The sequence below is a fragment of the Xenopus laevis genome, chromosome 1L (assembly GCF_017654675.1).
Source record: "Xenopus laevis strain J_2021 chromosome 1L, Xenopus_laevis_v10.1, whole genome shotgun sequence".
Lineage (NCBI taxonomy): Eukaryota > Metazoa > Chordata > Amphibia > Anura > Pipidae > Xenopus > Xenopus laevis.
The window spans coordinates 17,129,813-17,150,256 of NC_054371.1; the positions used below are offsets into that span (position 1 = coordinate 17,129,813).

The 20,444-nt window shown below is 39.4% G+C and overlaps 1 gene segment (V, D, J or C); it reads left to right on the top strand.

Annotated features, from left to right (window-relative positions):
• Positions 1-15,640: 15,640 nt before the first annotated feature.
• Positions 15,641-16,243, top strand: LOC108696225. The segment is given in 2 exon segments: positions 15,641-15,794; positions 15,909-16,243. Coding segments are annotated over 2 exon segments (369 nt in total).
• Positions 16,244-20,444: the final 4,201 nt, after the last annotated feature.

Consider the following 20,444-nt stretch of genomic DNA (forward strand, 5'->3'; position numbering starts at 1 on the left):
TGGGTGTAACTAATGAAATTCCTGTAAATGTCTTGTTGGGGAATGATTTGGGTTACATGATAACTGCTTTTGTGCCCTATGGCCAGGTCTCACTAGGTCCAGCCGCGCTGGAGTGTGGCCACCCACCTCAACAGGTAATTGCAAAAAGTACAATGCAGCAAAGTAACTGGGAGGGAGGACTGGGAGGCAGGAGCCAGAGTCAACCAGTGCCTGAACCAGTGTTGTCCCAAAGTAGGGATAAGAAGGGAGAGGGGGAGGAGAGGTTTCCCCTAGGAGTCTCCCTGGTGCAGCCCGGTAGTATACCGGCAGTGAGGGATTTCCAGCGTGTAATCCCTGATCCTGTACCCAAACTGCCTGAGGTCTTGAGTGGAGGTCAGCAGCTACGCCAAGCTCAGGAGTCAGTGCAGAAGCATGAGGGACAGGTGGTTATGACTCAGAGTAGGGTCCTAGTGGATAGTGCCACTCAGACTGGGGAGAGTGATGGTAGTGGTGGGCCAGGACTAGCCCTCATGCCAGAACCAGTACTGAGGAGGGCTAAGGTGGTCAGTACTAAGGAGGAAAGGCTGACAGTACCAGGAGTTGCTCCCAAGTCAGATAGCAACAAAGTAGTTTTTCCATTTATCAAGGATAATACAATGTGACTAAATAGCCCTTTAAATACCCTCCCCACTTTGAATTTCCAGAGTCAAATAACTTCATAAATCCATCATGAAGCTTATCAATAAGTTAAAGTCCTTATCACCATCAGTTTTTCAAATGTTACTACACCAACACCACTAGGTGTCACTGTAGCTATGAAACGGTGCAAAAAAGAAACAAAAACTCCTGTAAAATGATAAGCATGGCTGGTCACTAACAGAAGCACAAGGACAATTGGTTAGTTATACTCTCCCAAAAATACATAACAATTTGGAAAGGCCACCAGGTCAACCAATAAGTTCCTTTGAAGGTTCTTTGAATCAAATGACTGCCTTATTTCTTGATGTTTATTATTGATGTTTCTTCTATTGCAAATACTGGTGAATAGAAATGATTTAAACACACCTACCTTCCTACTAATTAATGGATCAACACTCTAAAGATATTCTTTATACTGATATAAAAAAAATTATATATGCTTTTATTTTTTCATACCGGTCAACTCCCCTGTAATTTATAGGAGACATTATGATTTACAACCTTGCTGGGGATGGAGCGCCTGTGTTTAATAAGTCCCTGGGGTACTGTGGGTGTGGCCAAAAAAACTTTCAGATTTACATCCTGTGTGGTTAATATCTTTATTTTAAAAAATAACAAAAGCCTTTTTATGTACAGCTTAATCAATGGAAACAAAAACATTTGCCCATTGAATTTGTGGCACTGAATTTATGTTTTTGTTTTTGTTTTTAATTTCTTTATTTCATCAATTTTTTCCAAACAAAAAAAGGAAAGGGTACAGAAAAAAAGGGGTGAGTGTACAGGGTAATATCAAGTACCAGTCTTCATTACATCTCATTAAGGGCCTTTTGTTACTACATTTATCATATCATGTATTGCCCACAATATACGACATCCACTCTATCATTAATTTCAGGTCTCATACTTAATACACTTTCCAGATCATTTACCCTAGGTCTTCCCCATTTCCATTGATTCTATAAATCTTTGCCAGGGAGACCATATTTGCCAATACATTGCACTATTATTGTGATATACATGTGTTAATTCCTCTAATACTCTTATTTCATCCATAGATTTTAACCAGTTATTATATGTAGAAGGATCCTTAGACTTGGAATAAGTGCTTTAGCAGCCTGGATTAGTTGAAAGGTAAGTAAGTCATCCAACATCTTAGCTTTCTCTAGGTTCACATTCAATAGTATTACTGCATAATCAGCTACACACATTTTAATAGATGTTATTTTGTATATGCTCTCTAATACCTGGGACCAGTAGTCTTTCAATCTTGAACACGTTATCCAGATATGTATATGTGTACCACCTCTTTATTACATCTCCAACATAGGTTGGATGTCTGTCGGTGCATCTTATGGAGTTTGACAGGAGTATAGTGCCATCTTGTCACCATTTTATATATAGCTTCTTTTACTTTCACAACCCTTGTCATCTTATTCCCATATTTAAATATCTTTATCCATTCATGTTCTTGTATATTTCTACCCAATTCTCTTTAAATTCTCTCTTAAATTCCTCTGTGTTTAGTACCATATTATACATTTTGGATAAAGGTTTAATCACTTCTTGATCTTGATCTATTATCCGCTCCCACTCTGTTAGGGGCCTGTCCCATTCTCTTTCTCTGTTAATATTTAAAAAATGGTGCAGTTGGTAGTAACCCTATAAATCTCTTGGGTATTTCCCCCATCTCCTTTGCAAGTCCTCTAGTGAGCTCAACTTGCTCCTTTTAACCAAATTCTGTATCTCCCATATAGCGAATGCTCCCCTTTCCATACCCGGAGGGAAATTTGGATTATATCTTAAGAGTTGTAGCACATTGGGTGCTTTCGTCAGGTGCAATGTTATTTTGTTCTTATTCCAAATATTCAAGGTTGTACTAATTAACGGATGTTGTCGCATAGACTTATTCACTGCCCATTTATCATCCCATAATGAATGTTCTAGTGGGTAGTGGCACCACCCTAATTTACACCAGTCTTTTCTCCTTTTCCTTGTCATCCAGTTCAATAGTCTAACCAAATGCACTGCTATAAAATATAAATAAGTATCTGGGACTCCCATTCCTCCTTTTTCTTTTATTTGAGTTAGGTGCTTATAGCTTGACCTCTGGGTTTTCCTTCCCCAAATGAATCTTGTGAAAATCGATCTTAATGTAGTAAAGAAAGTGGGGGGTACATCTATTGGTAGGACTTGGAAAAAGTATAGGGCTTTGGGCATGACCACCATCTTTATCGCTTGAATTCTGCCGAACCAAGATATCTTAATGTTCTTCCAGTTATCGATTGCCTTTTGAATAGAAGCTAACAATGGGACATAATTATCTTGATATGCTCTTTCTAAATCACCTCTTAAATTCACCCCCAGGTATTTAATACTTGAGACTGAATTTACCTTGATGAATGAGGGTAAATAATGAGTGCAATGCAGGGACATTAAAAAGAAACAGGGGAATATAAACTGTATTTACTCCAGTAGGACAGTTACCGGTAACATAATGATTTCAGTACTTAATACTGCTCTGTGATTTGCATATAATCTACATGTACATTCCCTGTGTGCTTGTGGGGATATAAATATGAGTGAGTGCAGGCAGGGGCTCAGTGATCTGTATCAGGCCTGTGTGCAGTGATCAGTATGGTGTCCCACAGCTGCTTGCTGCCTATACTCATGCTCTGGCTTCAGGGTGAGAATTAATCACTGTCTAATAATTATACAGAATCAGCACTAACACTTCCATTACAGGAACAGTTATATCATTTTAGTTACTATACTCATTTATTTTTTTCTTAATCCTCAGGTTCCTATGGGCAGATTCTGATGACTCAGTCTCCAGATTATGTCTCTGTGTCACCAGGAGAAACTGTCACCCTCACATGTAAAGCCAGTAGCAGTCTTGTAAGTGGCTCTTACAGCTATTTAGCCTGGTACCAACAGAAATCAGGGCAGGCACCAAAGCTGCTGATCTATAGGGCAAGCACCCGACACACAGGGACCCCAGAGCGGATCAGCGGCAGTGGGTCTAGAACTGATTTCACTCTTACAATCAGCAGAATGGAAGCAGAAGATGCAGCAGATTATTACTGTCAACAGCATTACGAGTACCCTATCACACAGTGATACAGAGCTGAACAAAAACCTTCCTCTTTTATAATATAGAGCAGCACTTTCTCTGTATAAGCTTCACAGAATGGAAAAAGGAAATAACTAAACCACAGATTTATAAATAAATACATTTAGTTTTAGAAAAGGAAGAAGCAGCTGTAGAATAAAGAGTAGAATAAAAATGTAAATATTAAAATATGTGCAGAGGGAGACTCTCTATGCAAGTCTTTCTGTTAGAAACTAGTTCTCTATTAGGATTCCTGCATCAACATTTTATTTTATTTCTTTACAATCCTATAATCTTATCCAACAACACGGTATAACCAGTACAGTTCATGAGTTCCCTCCCAGCAGCCTCTCTGATCACTGAGCTCTCCCATTTGATATAATGGCAAGAGCAGCCCATTCCCATGAATAGGAGAATTCTCTATGATTTACTATGATATTTGAAGCTGACCAAAGCAACTATGCAGATACTTGATTTCACTTTCTGGTGGTGAACTAATGGTGCTGGGCAAATCAGTATAATTTGGTTGTTGTGGGCAATTGTCCTGGTTTAATAATAGAAGAGCCAAATGTACCAGTGTTCTGTATTTGCCCGTAGCAACCAATCAGATTTTTTCTTTTATTCTCAGTTGACAAATAAGAGCAAGTTAAGGATAGGTTGCCATAAGCAACTGCACCTGTGAAATTTAGCACCTATTTTAGTAAATACGGTGATCAAAATAGGCAAAAAAGAAAAGTATTTGTCTCAAGCCATGGGGTTACAGTCCCTCTCCTCCTCATTTTTATAATGATATAATGTTTCAAGAACTTTCTCAAGGGTGATACATATCATAAATAATATAATTTGTTATATTGATCATTTACATCCTCCCATAAATCACAATGTGTTGCTCGAGTGCTATTTGAAAAATGAGAGTTGAGACAATTACTAAAAGCAAAACATTTCCATGAGTTACCACCAGGTGTCCCTACAAGTGCATTTAGGTTCCTAATGAAGTGGCTTTTGAACTTTTTCTTTTCAATCTTTTGTTAGGGCCCCGTTTAAACGTAAGATATAGGAAAATATTGGTGGAACAGTCACACAACCCAGTTCCAAAAATATCTAACCTTTATTTAGATTTCAAATTGCAATCTCTAGTGTAACATAGAGGTATTTTCCCCAAATCTCACCCCCAACTGGCATTCAGTCTGAGGCCCCTGCCACTTAACCAACCCTGCCCAGAGGGCCAGTCCTACAGTTTGTGAATCCAGGGCTGGACTGGGCCGGTTAGACACAAAGTAAAAACCCGGTAAGCCCCGGCCCTCATGGGCCCTGCCGACCCAGACCTGCATTTGTCTACTATTCACATGGGTCAGTACTGTCCCCTGATCTACCCCTTAGCTACAATCACAGCCACAACTAGAGGACCAGTGCTGGGGCCCAGAGGGGGGTTGCAGCTGTGGCTGGGTGTGGAGTATAGTTGCAGCTGGGTCAGGGGGGAACAGAGGGGGTGGGGGTCCCTGTGGCACCTGGACCCTTCAGTTTGACACTGTGGGTATTGCATACCTCCCAACATTTTGGAAGTAAAAAGAGGGACAAAAAATGTTTTTGCATGTAGAACAGCGACATTTTTGACCACGCCCCCTTCTGTGGTCACACCCCCTAATTACCATGTTAACTTTACAAAATTTGGCAGGTTATGAAAGTTTGAAAATATTTATCCTTATCTAAACAGTTTTTGTGTCTCAAAATTGTTACAAAGTATTTTATTTGCATCCGTTAGCTGTTCTGTGCTCTCTGCTAAAAGCCAATTAAGTGAGAAACTTTGTTTCTTTTTTTGGCTGTTCAGTGCAGAGAAAATTGGGACTTTCCAGTACAAATGAGGGACTGCAGGTTGAGCTGTCAAAAGAGGGACTGTCCCTCTGAAAAAGGGACAGTTGGGAGGTAAGGAATTGCTGCACTAATGTAAGTAGCCACACTTCCACATCATTCCATTTGGAACTACAAAAAGGGTTATCTAAGGGAAAATCAACTTTACTTTTTAAGTTTACTTTAAAAATAATGTAAAAAAACCTTTTGGCTTTTATTATTTTACGCCAGTTGTCTGAACGAAACTAATTGCTGATAATCCAGTGCCTGCTGATACTTTATAATAGAATGAATGTTTTTTTCTGTTTACCCCCCTTATAAGACAGTTGTATATGAACTCACTACAAAGAAGCTTACAAATTAAGGTTCATTCATTAAAATGATTACAAGTAGCTACACAGATTGCTGCCTCACACCTTTAAATGCAGCACAGATCAATGAATAAAATGTGAAATCTATGGAAATGACAGTCAGGTCCTTGACAATTGACAATATTGATGTTACAATGTATGACAGGCAGCTGTTTAAAACATTGAAAATCCCTATTGGCCAGTTATAATTTTACTCACTGCTGACTGGACCAGAGAGAGGGTGACACTCTCATACTCACCAATATTCCCCATAAAGAAGGCAGCAGTGCTTGTTGGGCTGAAACCTCAGCAGTCACTTAAGATTCATGTCACTTACTAATGTGATTGGGGGGAATCTTATTTGTAAAAAATGGGCTCTGTATTAGAGAGGAAGGCTGGTAGGTAAGTACTAGGGAGTCTGACTCATCTTCCCACTGTGGCACTTTCCATTTCACTCTGCCTTAATCTTGAGCAGCAGAACATGGGACAAACCAACCAGCTCCTCCCTCTGTGACTCTCAATGACTCAAAAAAAAAAATGGTGTTGGGGAGCACCAACCATCAAACACAGTATATGGTGTGCAAGGCCAAATAATGATTATATGCAAAAAAGGGAGAGAAAAATTTAAAGAAATGGCCCTCACAGTTGCACCTTCCCATATATAACCTCTGAGGTAGTTAGAAGTATTAAAATTAAAACATAACTTTTAATCAGCATTTAAAATCGATGTCCAAACAAAAAATATTAAATGTTAAAAAAGCAGCTAGAAACAGGACGTTGATTGACTGGTAAAGGAGGGTTGTCACGAGTGGTGCTGAGCAACCGTTTGACCCAGCGATAGGTTAATCTTAGTGGGTGTTAGGTATTGATTATGAACCAAATCAGCAAATGGCTAGCTTGCCTTGCTGGTAAATATCAGTTCTGTGGCTAGTTAAGAATTCTTACCCACGGTTCATTCAGCCAGTTCCAACCCCTTTACCCTCATAGTACACCACCCGCTGTAAAGTGCCCTTCAATGGTAATGCCATGTTACTTAGGCACTTGATTTCTACAGAGAGCTAAGGTTCTGGCCCACGGATCAATTCACCACATCTAACCCCTTCACCCCCATAATGCACCCTCCCGATCCATTTTACCATTAAAGTCCCTATCAGACGTCCTGCCTAACTGAAAGCTAAAAAGTGTGCCTGACGCTCGTTTCACCCGCCAGTTGCGGGCTTTGCCAAAGGCGATTGCGAGACCGGCGGTGCACTCCTAGAAGTAGCTGTGGATCAGCCAGTACAAATTCAAACCGGCCAATCATCACACAGGACGTCACGATGGAGATCAAACAGCCAATACCGTCTTCTCCCTGCTGACCTGCGTAAGGCCGCTCTGGAGGGGATTTCCTATGGAGCGATACTTTCTTAACCATTTGGGCCATTGAAACGATGTTGCAAGAGTGACGCATAGCTACCAATGTATCCATACTGTAATATGCTGGTGTGACTTGATGTACAATAAACCTTTTAACCCATATTGTTGAATCGCCGTGGGCTTGAAGTGCAATCTATACAGCAAGTATTAACCATTTCATGGCTAGAGTAGTAACAATCCTGCTTCTAAGAAATGACAAAGTACGAAATTAATATTATTTTATTATCATGGCAAGTAAGCATACATCCCAGTAGGACAATGATGCAAAAAAAAAGTGGCCACATCAATAAAATATATTGTAATAGGTATGACTGTATAATGTTATGGATATTTTTAGAACTCCATACAGATATTTTTATGAACATGTTCATTGTAATGCTTGCATTTAGGCCATTAGAAAGATCCACTCACTTTCTTTAGATAAGAGAGCTGTTTCCAGATCCCCCCCCTGATACCCAGAGATACTCTAAATAGCCCCATTGCTTTAAGGCCCATGCTGGAGTGATCATGATTTTCAAAAAAGTGTTGGCTGACTGGTGATAATTTCTAGTCAGCTTTGCGAAGGTCTACTGCATTCTCAATACTATGTACATGCTCCATAAGTCTCTTCTTAAACAGTCTATTAGTTTTGTCAATATATATTTTATTACAAGGGCAAGTTAACATATAAATAATGTTATCCGTATTACATGTAAAGTTATGTGTGATTCGGTGCTTCTTGCCAAACCTATCCACAACATAGCTACGATTATGCATGTATTTACATGCCCTGCACTTGCCACATGCCACGGTACCATGTATTATAGTTTGTTGCTGTTTACTGAAATGGCTTCTGACCAAACAATCTCTTAAATTAGGTGCCCATCCACAACAGGTCAGTGGCCGGGGGGCCCATCATTGCAGACAGAACTGGGTCCGTATGTAGTATATGCAAATGTTTTCTCAATACTGAGTCAATAGCTGGCCATGGCTTACAATAGGTCCCTATAAATCTAATGGCCTGTTTGGTATTGTGTGGTTGTCGCTGACTTGCCTCCAATAATGTGTTTCTAGGGGTCTGAAGTGCTCTAGAATAAGCTTTATGAATCACATTCTGTGAATAGCCCCTATGTGTTAGCCGTTCAGTCAGTTCCATAGCTCTACTCTTAAAGAGTTGTAAATCGGAACAGTTCTGACATAGGCGGAGGAATTCCCCAACAGGGATTCCTCTCTTAGTTGCCATCGGATGATGACTCTGAAAGTGAAGTATAGAGTTGGTTTCAGTGGCTTTATGGAACAGATCAGTGCCAATGTTGCCATCCTCTTTAATGGTAATGGTGATATCCAAAAAGTCGAGGCTTGTCTCACTGATAGTATGTGTGAGTTTGATGTTAAGATTGTTGGTATTAAGACATTTCAGAAAATCACTCAACAACTCCTCGGTACCATTCCAAAGAAATACCAGGTCATCAATGTAGCAAAACCAATATGAGATGAATTGGGTATATTGTGCCATCTGATCTCCAAATACCCAATTGGCCTCCCACCATCCCATGAACAGGTTTGCATATGTGGGAGCAAAGGCTGCACCCATTGCAACACCTCTGACTTGCAAGTAGAATTTTTCGTTAAATATGAAGAAATTATGATTAAGACAAAAATCTGTCAAATCTGCCATAAAATCTATGTACTGTTGGTCCCAATCCCTTTCCATGAAGTATCGTATGACTCTTATGCCTTGTTTGTGGGAAATGGAGGAATATAGGGATTCTACATCACAACCCACCAAGTATGTACCCCTGTCAACTTTAACCTCTGCCAGTTTTTGCAGTAGGTCACCAGTGTCCTTAATATATGAGGGAAGTGAAAGCAGAAATTTGCGTAGTTTCATGTCAATATATTGGCTGGCCTTTTCGCATATATTGCCATTCCCAGACACAATCGGACGACCTGGAGGTTTATTTAGGTTTTTGTGAATTTTGGGAAGCATGTAGAAAGTAGGGGGTGACAGAAAAATTGTTCTGTAATGACCTTGATTCACTTCCAGTGATAAGGCCTGTTTGAAAACCATCTTTAATTAAATTACTGTAAATCAATCTAAAGCGTACGGTTGGGTCATTTGATAGTTTTTGATAACATGACGTGTCGTTCAGTTGTTTTAATGCTTCCGTTAAGTACATGACCCTGGGCCACAAAACTATATTGCCTCCTTTATCAGAAGGTTTTATAATTATATCCTCCCAAGATGTTATTTCCTGTAGGGCAAGTTTCTCCACTTTATTGAGGTTATCATGGCACTGACTGGGTATGTTAATAAGATCTCTCATGACCAATTCCCCAAAAGTGATTACTGCGGAACTTATATTTCTGGGAGGCATGAATTTACTCTTGGGTTTCAAAGACCTCACGGGATCAGTTTGTTCAATCAATAGGTCATTCAAATCTGTCAGAGCTTGTTCAAATGATATTTGCTCAGTTGTAGGGTTAGGGATGACATGTGTAAAATCATGTGGGTTCATTGGATCAGGTATAGCCATTAAGGGATTGACCAGACTCTTTGTATAGAGTGAAGAGATTTATGTCATAACTTGGAGAGAAAGACAAATGCCTCTTCAAAACAAGTTTTTGATTGTCAGAGAGGACATGATCACTGAGGTTAATAATATTTAGCGTCTCTGTGTTTTCTTCCCTCTCTTCCAATCCCATTCCCAGTGATTCTGGCTCTCAATGACTCACAGAAGTCACAAAGCCTAATATTCCTCCTGTGCGTGGTAAACTGTTGTCCCCAAGATTAAAGCAACATAACCACAATAATTAAAGTTAGTAGACCTCACAGCAGAGACTGCCGATATACAGGCTTGAATTGTAAGTTTATCATTTATTATGTCTACTATCCTGCTGGTCTCTCTGTCTCTAGCAGGTGCTCCTGATCCAGTCTGTACTACTCTACCAGCCTTAAACCTTTGTCTGCACTTAATAACCCAACTGTTTGCTTAATCAAAGACATTTTCCCTACCTTGCAAGTAAGCCTGCCAACCTGTTTATTAACCCCATATGTACTTGTGCCTGACTTCTGCCCTCATTTGTTAACAATGCCCATACTTCAATGAAGTTCTCTTGTTTGCCAAGTATCTGCCCTGCCCATTTCCCAATCAGCTTCCTCTTTGGACTTGACCCAAACACTAAGGGAAATGACTCCCTGGTGGTCAGAACATTTAGCCACTGGTTTCCTAACACTCTATTTCATTAATATTCTTTTTAACAAAAGGAGAATGGCCAACTCATCCCATGGATCTATAACCCCATGAACACAAGACAATTATTTGCTAGCCCTTCTTTCTGCTGACTGGAATTACTTGCTTCACCTATGTATATTATCCACCAACAACCCCAGATTATTCTCCATTATGGATTTTACTAAATTAATACCATTTAGGGTATAGTATATACGGTTCTATTTTTTGTATCCCATATGCATAACATTACATGTATGAACTGTTACCCAGTATTATGAGAGCTAATGTCTGATCATTGCTGCTTTTATTACATCTCTGTTTTGCATATAATCTACATTCCCTGTGAGCTTGTGGGGATATAAATATGAGTGAGTGCAGGCAGGGGCTCAGTGATCTGTATCAGGCCTGTGTGCAGTGATCAGTATGGTGTCCCACAGCTGCTTGCTGCCTATACTCATGCTCTGGCTTCAGGGTGAGAATTGCCAATCAAATATAAACAGACTCTAACAATTCTCATAATTAACAGAGTAACACTGTAGTGGATATATTATCCTTTGAGGTGTTTCAAGCGGAAGATTGGTTCATTTTTACTAAGCTTTTTTGATCATTCCTCCGGTTCCTATGGGCAGATTGTACTGACTCAGTCTCCAGATTATGTCTCTGTGTCACCAGGAGAAACTGTCACCATCACATGTAAAGCCAGTAGCGGTGTTACAAGTGGCTCTACCTTCTATCTCCACTGGTACCAACAGAAATCAGGGCAGGCACCAAAGCTGCTGATCTATGAGGCAAACACCCGACACACAGGGACCCCAGAACGGATCAGCGGCAGTGGGTCTGGAACTGATTTCACTCTTACAATCAGCAGAATGGAAGCAGAAGATGCAGCAGATTATTACTGTCAGCAGAACAGGGATTACCCTCTCACACAGTGATACAGAGCTGAACAAAAACCTTCCTACTTTATGAAGACAAATATATAAAGGGAAATAAGCAGCTGACAGTTTTCCCTGGGTACATGTTATTAGAGGTTTATGACAGTCCTCTCTCTATGCACAAGTTACTGGTTCACCTTCTTTAATGGTTCTATGGTACTTACCTGCAGGAACTTAAATATACCTGGACAATCCTCATAGTGTTGGGAGCAGAGACTGTGACCTGATATAGAGAATCAGCTTCTCTCTGCAAGGGGCCCAGTGGCTCCACAAATGGTTTAGAAAGGAAACTACTACATCACACAATTATAAATTATTTTCGAAAAAACAATGGCATAAATATTTTTTTAAATATTAAACATAAGAAAATGTGCAGTGTAATTTGTAACATATCTCTATACAAGGTCTGTTTGCAGCTGATTCCCTAATAGGATTCCGATATAATCTCAGTCTCTTATATAAACAATCCTATATTTTTTCCCAACAACACAGTATAACCAGTTCAGCCATTAGTTCCCTCCCAGCAGCCTCTCTGATCACCTATTTAATATAATGGCAGGAGCAGCACTAATCACAGGGGCCCATTCCTATGAATAGGAGAATCTCTAGCAAAAACACAAGCTGAGATATATCCATTTGGGCTTCTTTCTCCTTTATATTCAGGGTCTGATTTCTTTAACATGCTAAACTGCACCAGTGCCATTGCCCATAGCAACAATCAGATCTTTGCTAAGTGATCAATCAAAAGAAGCTAATGGTTGCTATATACAATGGCACTGGTGCAGTTTAGCACATATCATGTTAAATTAGCCTATGACAGCTACAGAAACTTTTTTGTGTTGTTATAGGGTGACAGTCCTGTGTCTCTCTCAGATTATACTGATGTCACAATACATTGTCTCAATGTCTAGGTTAAAACATCATATAAATTTTAGGTTTCCATTACACCTTCCCAGGAACCAAGCAGAGAAGAACAAACTGTACCTGCTTTAAATGTAACACTGAGACTTGACACAAAGCTAAACATGAGATATAATTATGTTTGTTATACAGAGAGACCACTAGGTGTCACTGCAAGTCTATTTCATTCCCCAATGTGACCTTTCTCACTTCTAAACCATAATAAAGTAAATTGTGGGTGAAATCACAAAAAAGTAAAAAAAATAATCCACAACAAATATTAAAGAATTTGCCTTCTATTAGTCTAACTGCAATTGTATGATGACAGCTGAAAACTGATTTTCTAAAATTGGGTTCCTATGGAATAAACATGGAATAAACACAAGGTATTCACATGCATCAACCCCTTTTTAAGGAATTATAGGTAGAAACATACAAATGACTCCTGTATGTCTCTGTGCCACCTATACATCCAGCACTTCTAGTTCAGAACCTTATATTCAGCCATGGATACAGCATAGTATTTTTTTTCACAATTCGAAGTTTCATTCCTAAATGGGGAACTTTATCAAGGATAATACAATGTGACTAAATAGCCCTTTAAATACCTTCCCTACTTTGAATTTCCAAAGCCAAATTACATCATAAGTCCATCATGAAGCTTATCAATAAGTTAAAGTCCTTATCACCATCAGTTTTTAAAATATTACTACTCCAACACCACTAGGTGTCGCTATAGCCATGAAACTGTGCAAAAATGAAACAAAATCTCCTGTAAAATGATAAGCATGGCTGGTCACTAACAGAACAGAAGCACAAGGACAATTGCTACCAGATTATCCATTAATTCCTGTTATTTATACCCTCCCAAAAATACATTAAAATTTGGAAATTTGGAATCAATAAGTTTCTCTAAAGGTTCTTTCATTGCCTTATTTCTTGATGTTTATTATTGATGTTTCTTCTATTGCAAATACTGGTGAATAGAAATGATTTAAACACACCCACCTTCCTACTAATTAATGGATCAACACTCTAAATATATTCTCTATACTGATATAAAAAAAAATATATATGCTTTTATTTTTTCATCCTGGTCAACTCCCCTGTAATTTATAGGAGACATTATGATTTACAACTTTGCTGGGGATGGAGCGCCTGTGTTTAATAAGTCCTTGGGGTACTGTGGGTGTGGCCAAAAAAACTTTCAGATTTCCATCCTGTGTGGTTAATATCTTTATTTTAAAAAATAACAAAAGCCTTTTTATTTGCAGCTTAATTAATGGAAACAAAAACATTTGCCCATTGAATTTGTGACACTGAATTCATGTTTTTTTTTTTCATTTAAATTTCTTTATTTCATCAATTTTTTCCAAACAAAAAAAGGAAAGGGTACAGAAAAAAAGGGATGAGGGTACAGGGTAATATCAAGTACCAGTCTTCATTACATCTCATTAAGGGCCTTTTGTTACTACATTTATCATATCATGTATTGCCCACAATATGACATCCACTCTATCATTAATTTCAGGTCTCATACTTAATACACTTTCCAGATCATTTACCCTATGTCTTCCCCATTTCCATTGATTCTATAAATCTTTGCCAGGGAGACCATATTTGCCAATACATTGCACTATTATTGTGATATACATGTGTTAATTCCTCTAATACTCTTATTTCATCCACAGATTTTAACCAGTTATTATATGTAGAAGGATCCTTAGACTTGGAATAAGTGCTTTAGCAGCCTGGATTAGTTAAAAGGTAAGTAAGTCATCCAACATCTTAGCTTTCTCTAGGTTCACATTCAATAGTATTACTGCATAATCATCTACACACATTTTAATAGATGTTATTTTGTATATGCTCTCTAATACCTGGGACCAGTAGTCTTTCAATCTTGAACACGTTATCCAGATATATGTGTACCCACCTCTTTATTACATCTCCAACATAGGTTGGATGTCTGTGGGTGCATCTTATGGAGTTTGACAGGAGTATAGTGCCATCTTGTCACCATTTTATATATAGCTTCTTTTACTTCTTTCACAACCCTTGTCATCTTATTCCCATATTTAAAGATATTTATCCATTCATGTTCTTGTATATTTCTACCAAATTGAAGATGAAGATTTAAATTCATCTGTGTTTAGTACCATATTATACATTTTGGATAAAGGTTTAATCAATTCTTGATCTTGATCTATTATCCGCTCCCACTCTGTTAGGGGCCTGTCCCATTCTCTTTCTCTGTTAATATTTAAAAAATAGTACAGTTGGTAGTAACCCCATAAATCTCTTGGGTATTTCCCCATCTCCTTTGCAAGTCCTCTAGTGAGCTCAACTTGCTCCTTTTAACCAAATTCTGTACCTTAGTGGGTTTATCGTCCCACTTCTCCCATATAGCGAATTCTCCCCTTTCCATACCCGGAGGGAAGTTTGGATTATATCTTAAGAGTTGTAGCACATAGGGTGCTTTCGTCAGGTGCAATGTTATTTTGTTCTTATGCCATATTTTCAAGGTTGTGCTAATTAACGGATGTTGTCGCATAGACTTATTCGCTGCCAATTTATCATCCCATAATGAATATTCTAGTGGATAGTGGCACCACCCTTGTTCTAATTCACACCAGTCTTTTTCTCTTTCCTTGTCGTCCAGTTCAATAGTCTAACCAAATGCACTGCTATAAAATATAAATAAGTATCTGGGACTCCCATTCCTCATTTTTCTTTTATTTGAGTTAGGTGCTTATAGCTTAGCCTCTGGGGTTTCCCTCCCCAAATGAATCTTGTGAAAATCGATCTTAATGTAGTAAAGAAAGTGGGGGGTACATCTATTGGTAGGACTTGCAAAAAGTATAGGGCTTTGGGCATGACCACCATCTTTATCGCTTGAATTCTGCCAAACCAAGATATCTTAATGTTCTTCCAGTTATCGATTGCCTTTTGAATAGAAGCTAACAATGGGACATAATTATCTTGATATGCTCTTTCTAAATCACCTCTTAAATTCACCCCCAGATATTTAATACTTGAGACTGAATTTACCTTGATGAATGAGGGTAAATAATAAGTGCAATGCAGGGACATTAACATGAAACAGGGGAATATAAACTGTATTTACTCCAGTAGGACAGGTACCAGTAACATAATGATTTCAGTACTTAATACTGTTCTGTGATTTGCATATAATCTACATGTACATTCCCTGTGTGCTTGTGGGGATATAAATATGAGTGAGTGCAGGCAGGGGCTCAGTGATCTGTATCAGGCCTGTGTGCAGTGATCAGTATGGTGTCCCACAGCTGCTTGCTGCCTATACTCATGCTCTGGCTTCAGGGTGAGAATTAATCACTGTCTAATAATTATACAAAATCAGCACTAACACTTCCATTACAGGAACAGTTATATCATTTTAGTTACTATACTCATGTATTTTTTTCTTAATCCTCAGGTTCCTATGGGCAGATTGTACTGACTCAGTCTCCAGATTATGTCTCTGTGTCACCAGGAGAAACTGTCACCATCACATGTAAAGCCAGTAGCAGTCTTGTAAGTGGCTCTTACAGCAGGTTAGCCTGGTACCAACAGAAATCAGGGCAGGCACCAAAGCTGCTGATCTATGCTGCAAGCTACAGACACACAGGGACCCCAGAGCGGTTCAGTGGCAGTGGGTCTGGAACTGATTTCACTCTTACAATCAGCAGAATGGAAGCAGAAGATGCAGCAGATTATTACTGTCAGCAGCATTACACCACCCCTCTCACACAGTGATACAGAGCTGAACAAAAACCTTCCTCTTTTATAATATAGAGCAGCACTTTCTCTGTATAGGCTTCACAAAATGGAAAAAAGGAAATAACTAAACCACAGATATATAAATACATTTAATTTTAGAAAAGGAAGAAGCAGCCGTAGAATAAAGAGTAGAATAAAAATGTGAATATTAAGATATGTGCAGAGGGAGACTCTCTATGCAAGTCTTTCTGTTAGAAACTAGTTCTCTATTAGGATTCCTGCATCAACATTTTCTTTTATTTTTTTACAATCCTATAATCTTATCCAACATCACAGTATAACCAGTACAGTTCATGAGTTCCCTCCCAGCAGCCTCTCTGATCACTGAGCTCTTCCATTTGATATAATGGCAGGAGCAGCCCATTCCCATGAATAGGAGAATTCTCTGATTTACTATGATATTTGGAGCTGATTATGCAGATACTTGTTTTCACTTTCTGGTGGTGAACTAATGGGCCTGGGCAAAACAATATAATTTGGTTGTTGTGGCCAATTGTCCTTTTTTAGTAATAGAAGAGCCAACTGTACCAGTGTTCTGTATTTGCCCATAGTAACCAATCAGATTTTTTCATTTATTCTCAGTAGACAAATAATAGCTAGTTACTGAATGAAGTGGTTTTTGATATTTTTCTTTTCAATCTTTTGTTAGGGCCCCGTTTAAACTTAAGATATAGGAAAATATTGTCGGAACAGTCAACCCAGTTCCAAAAATATCTAACCTTAATTTAGATTTCAAATTGGAATATCTAGTGTAGCATAGAGGTATTGTCCCCAAATCTCACCCCCAACTGGCATTCAGTCTGAGGTCCCTGCCACTTAGCCAATCCTGCCCTGGGGTCAGTCCTACAGTTTGTGAATCCAGGGTTGGACTGGGCCAGTTAGACACAAAGTAAAAACCCGGTAAGCCTTGGTCCTCATGGGCCCTGCCGACCCAGACCTGCATTTGTCTCCTATTCACACGGGTCTGTACTGTCCCCTGATCTACCCCTTAGCTACAATCACAGCCACAACTAGAGGACCAGTGCTGGGGCCCAGAGGGGGGTTACGGCTGTGGCGGGGGGGTGTGGAGTTGCAGCTGGGTCAGGGGGGAACAGAGGGGGTGGGGGTCCCTGTGGTACCTGGACCCTCCAGTTTGACACTGTGTGAATTGCTGCACTAATGTAAGTAGCCACATTTCCACATGATTCCATTTGGAACTACAAAAAGGGTTATCTAAGGGAAAAATCAACTTTACTTTTTATGTTTACTTTAAAAATAACGTAAAAAAACCCCTTTGGCTTTTATGATTTTACTCCAGTTGTCTGATCTAAACTAATTGCTGATAATCTGGTGCCTGCTGATACTTTATAATAGAATGAATGTTTTTTTCAGTTTACCCCCCTTATAAGGCAGCTGTATATGAACTCACTACAAAGAAGCTTACAAATTAAGGTTCATTCATTAAAATGATTATAAGTGGCTGCACAGATTGCTGCCTCACACCTTTAAATGCAGCACAGATCAAAGAATAAAATGTTAAATCTATGGAAATGGCAGTCAGGTCCTTGACAATCGACAGTATAGATGTTACAGTGTATGGCAGGTAACTGTTTAAAACATTGAAAATCCCTATTCTGATTGGCCAGTTATAATTGTACTCACTGCTGACTGGACCAGAGAGAGAGCGACACTCTCATACTCACCAATATTCCCCATAAAGAAGGCAGCAGTGCTTGTTGGGCTGAAACCTCAGCAGTCACTTGAGATTCATGTCACTTACTGATGTGACTGAGGGGAAAATCTTTGAGAAATGTGCTCTGTATTAGAGAGGAAGGCTGGTAGGTAAGTACTAGGGAGTCTGACTCACCTTCCCACTGTGGCACTTTCCATTTCTCTCTGCCTTAATCTCGAGCAGCAGAACATGGGACAAACCAACCAGCTCCTCCCTCTGTGGCTCTCAATGACCCAGGGAAGGTACAAAGCCTAATATTCTTTCTTTACATGGCAAACTGTTGTCCCCAAGATTAAAGCACCATAACAACAATAATTACAGCTCGTTCCAATAGACCTCCCTGCAGGGACTGCCTATATACAGGCTTGAATTGTAAGATTATCATTTCTTATGTCTACTTTCCTGCTGGTCTCTCTGTCTCTAGCAGGTGCTTTAGATCCAGTCTGTACTACTCTACCAGACTTAAACCTTTGTCTGCACTTAATAACCCCACTGTTTGCTTAATCTAGGAACGTTGCCCTACCTTGCAAGTAAGCCTGCCAACCTGTTTATTAACCCCAAGTGTACTTGTGCCTGACTTCTGCCCTCCCTTATTATCATTGCCCATACTTCAATAAAGTTCTCCTGTTTGCCAAGTATTTGCCCTCCCCATTTCCCAATCAGCTTCCTCTTTGGACTCGACCCAAATACTATGGGCAGTGGCTCCCTGGTGGTCAGTACATTTAGCCACTGGTTTCCTAACACTATATTCCTAATATTCTTTTAAAACCACCCACTCATCCCATCTATCTATACCTCCATGAACACAAGGCAATTACTTGCTAGTCCTTCTTTCTGCTGACTGGAATTACTTGTTTCAGCTACGTATATTATCCACCAGCAACCCCAGATTATTGCATTACATGTAGGAACTGTTACCAGTATTATGAGAGCTAATGTCTGATCATTGATGCTTTTATTACATCTCTGTTTTGCATATAATCTACATTCCCTGTGTGCTTGTGGGGATATAAATATGAGTGAGTGCAGGCAGGGGCTCAGTGATCTGTATCAGGCCTGTGTGCAGTGATCAGTATGGTGTCCCACAGCTGCTTGCTGCCTATACTCATGCTCTGGCTTCAGGGTTAGAAGTGCCAATCAAATTTAAACAGATTCTAAATGTAACAGAGTAACAGCATAGTGGATATTTTATCGATTGAGGTTTTTCAAGATGAAGATTGTTTAATTTTTACTAACTGTTTTTAATCATTCCTCATGTTCCTATGGGCAGATTGTACTGACTCAGTCTCCTGATTATGTCTCTGTGTCACCAGGAGAAACTGTCACCATCACATGTAAAGCCAGTAGCAGTGTTACTGACAGTGATGGAGACAGTGCTATAGCCTGGTACCAACAGAAATCAGGGCAGGCACCAAAGCTGCTGATCTATCATACAAGCAACAGATACACAGGGACCCCAGAGCGGATCAGCGGCAGTGGGTCTGGAACTGATTTCACTCTTACAATCAGCAGAATGGAAGCAGAAGATGCAGCAGATTATTACTGTCAGCAGAACAGGGATTACCCTCTCACACAGTGATACAGAGCTGAACAAAAACCTTCATCTTTTATGCAGACAAATACTGTATATAAAGGGAAATAAGCAGCTGACAGTATTCCCTGGGTACATGTTATTGGAGGTTTATGACAGTCCTCTCTCTATGCACAAGTTACTGGTTCGCCTTCTTTAATGGTTCTATGGTACTTACCTGCAGGAACTTAAATACACCTGGGACCCTCCTCATAGTGTTGGGAGCAGAGACTGTGACCTGATATAGAGAATCAGCTTCTCTATGCAAGGGGCCCAGTGGCTCCACAAATGGTTTAGAAGGAAAACCACTAAATCACACAATTATAAATTGTTTTAGAAAAATCAATGGCATAAATATTTATTTTAAATATTAAACACAAGAAAATGTGCAGTGTAAATTGTAATATATCTCTATACAAGGTCTGTTTGCAGCTGATTCTCTAATAGGATTCCTATATAATCTCAGTCTCTTATATAAACAATCCTATCATTTTTTGCAACAACACAGTATAACCAGTTCAGCCATTAGTTCCCTCCCAGCAGCCTGTCTGATCACCTATTTAATATAATGGCAGGAGCAGCACTTACCACACAGACCCATTCCCAAAACACTCACACAAGCTGGGATATATCCATCTGATCTTCTGTTTCTTTTATATTCAGGGCCTGATTTTTTAATGATAGCTGCTAAAGTGCATCAGTGCCATTGCCCATAGCATAGAATTGTAAGTTGCTATGAGCAATGGCACTGGTGCAGTTTAGCACTTTATCATGGTAAATAAGCTCATGACCCACAATGCAAAAAAAAATTCTTGAGACAATGTATTGTGGCATCAGTATAACCTGAGAGAGGTGCGGGGTTGTCATAATATAACCACACAATAATGTTTCAGTAGCTGAAACATTATTGT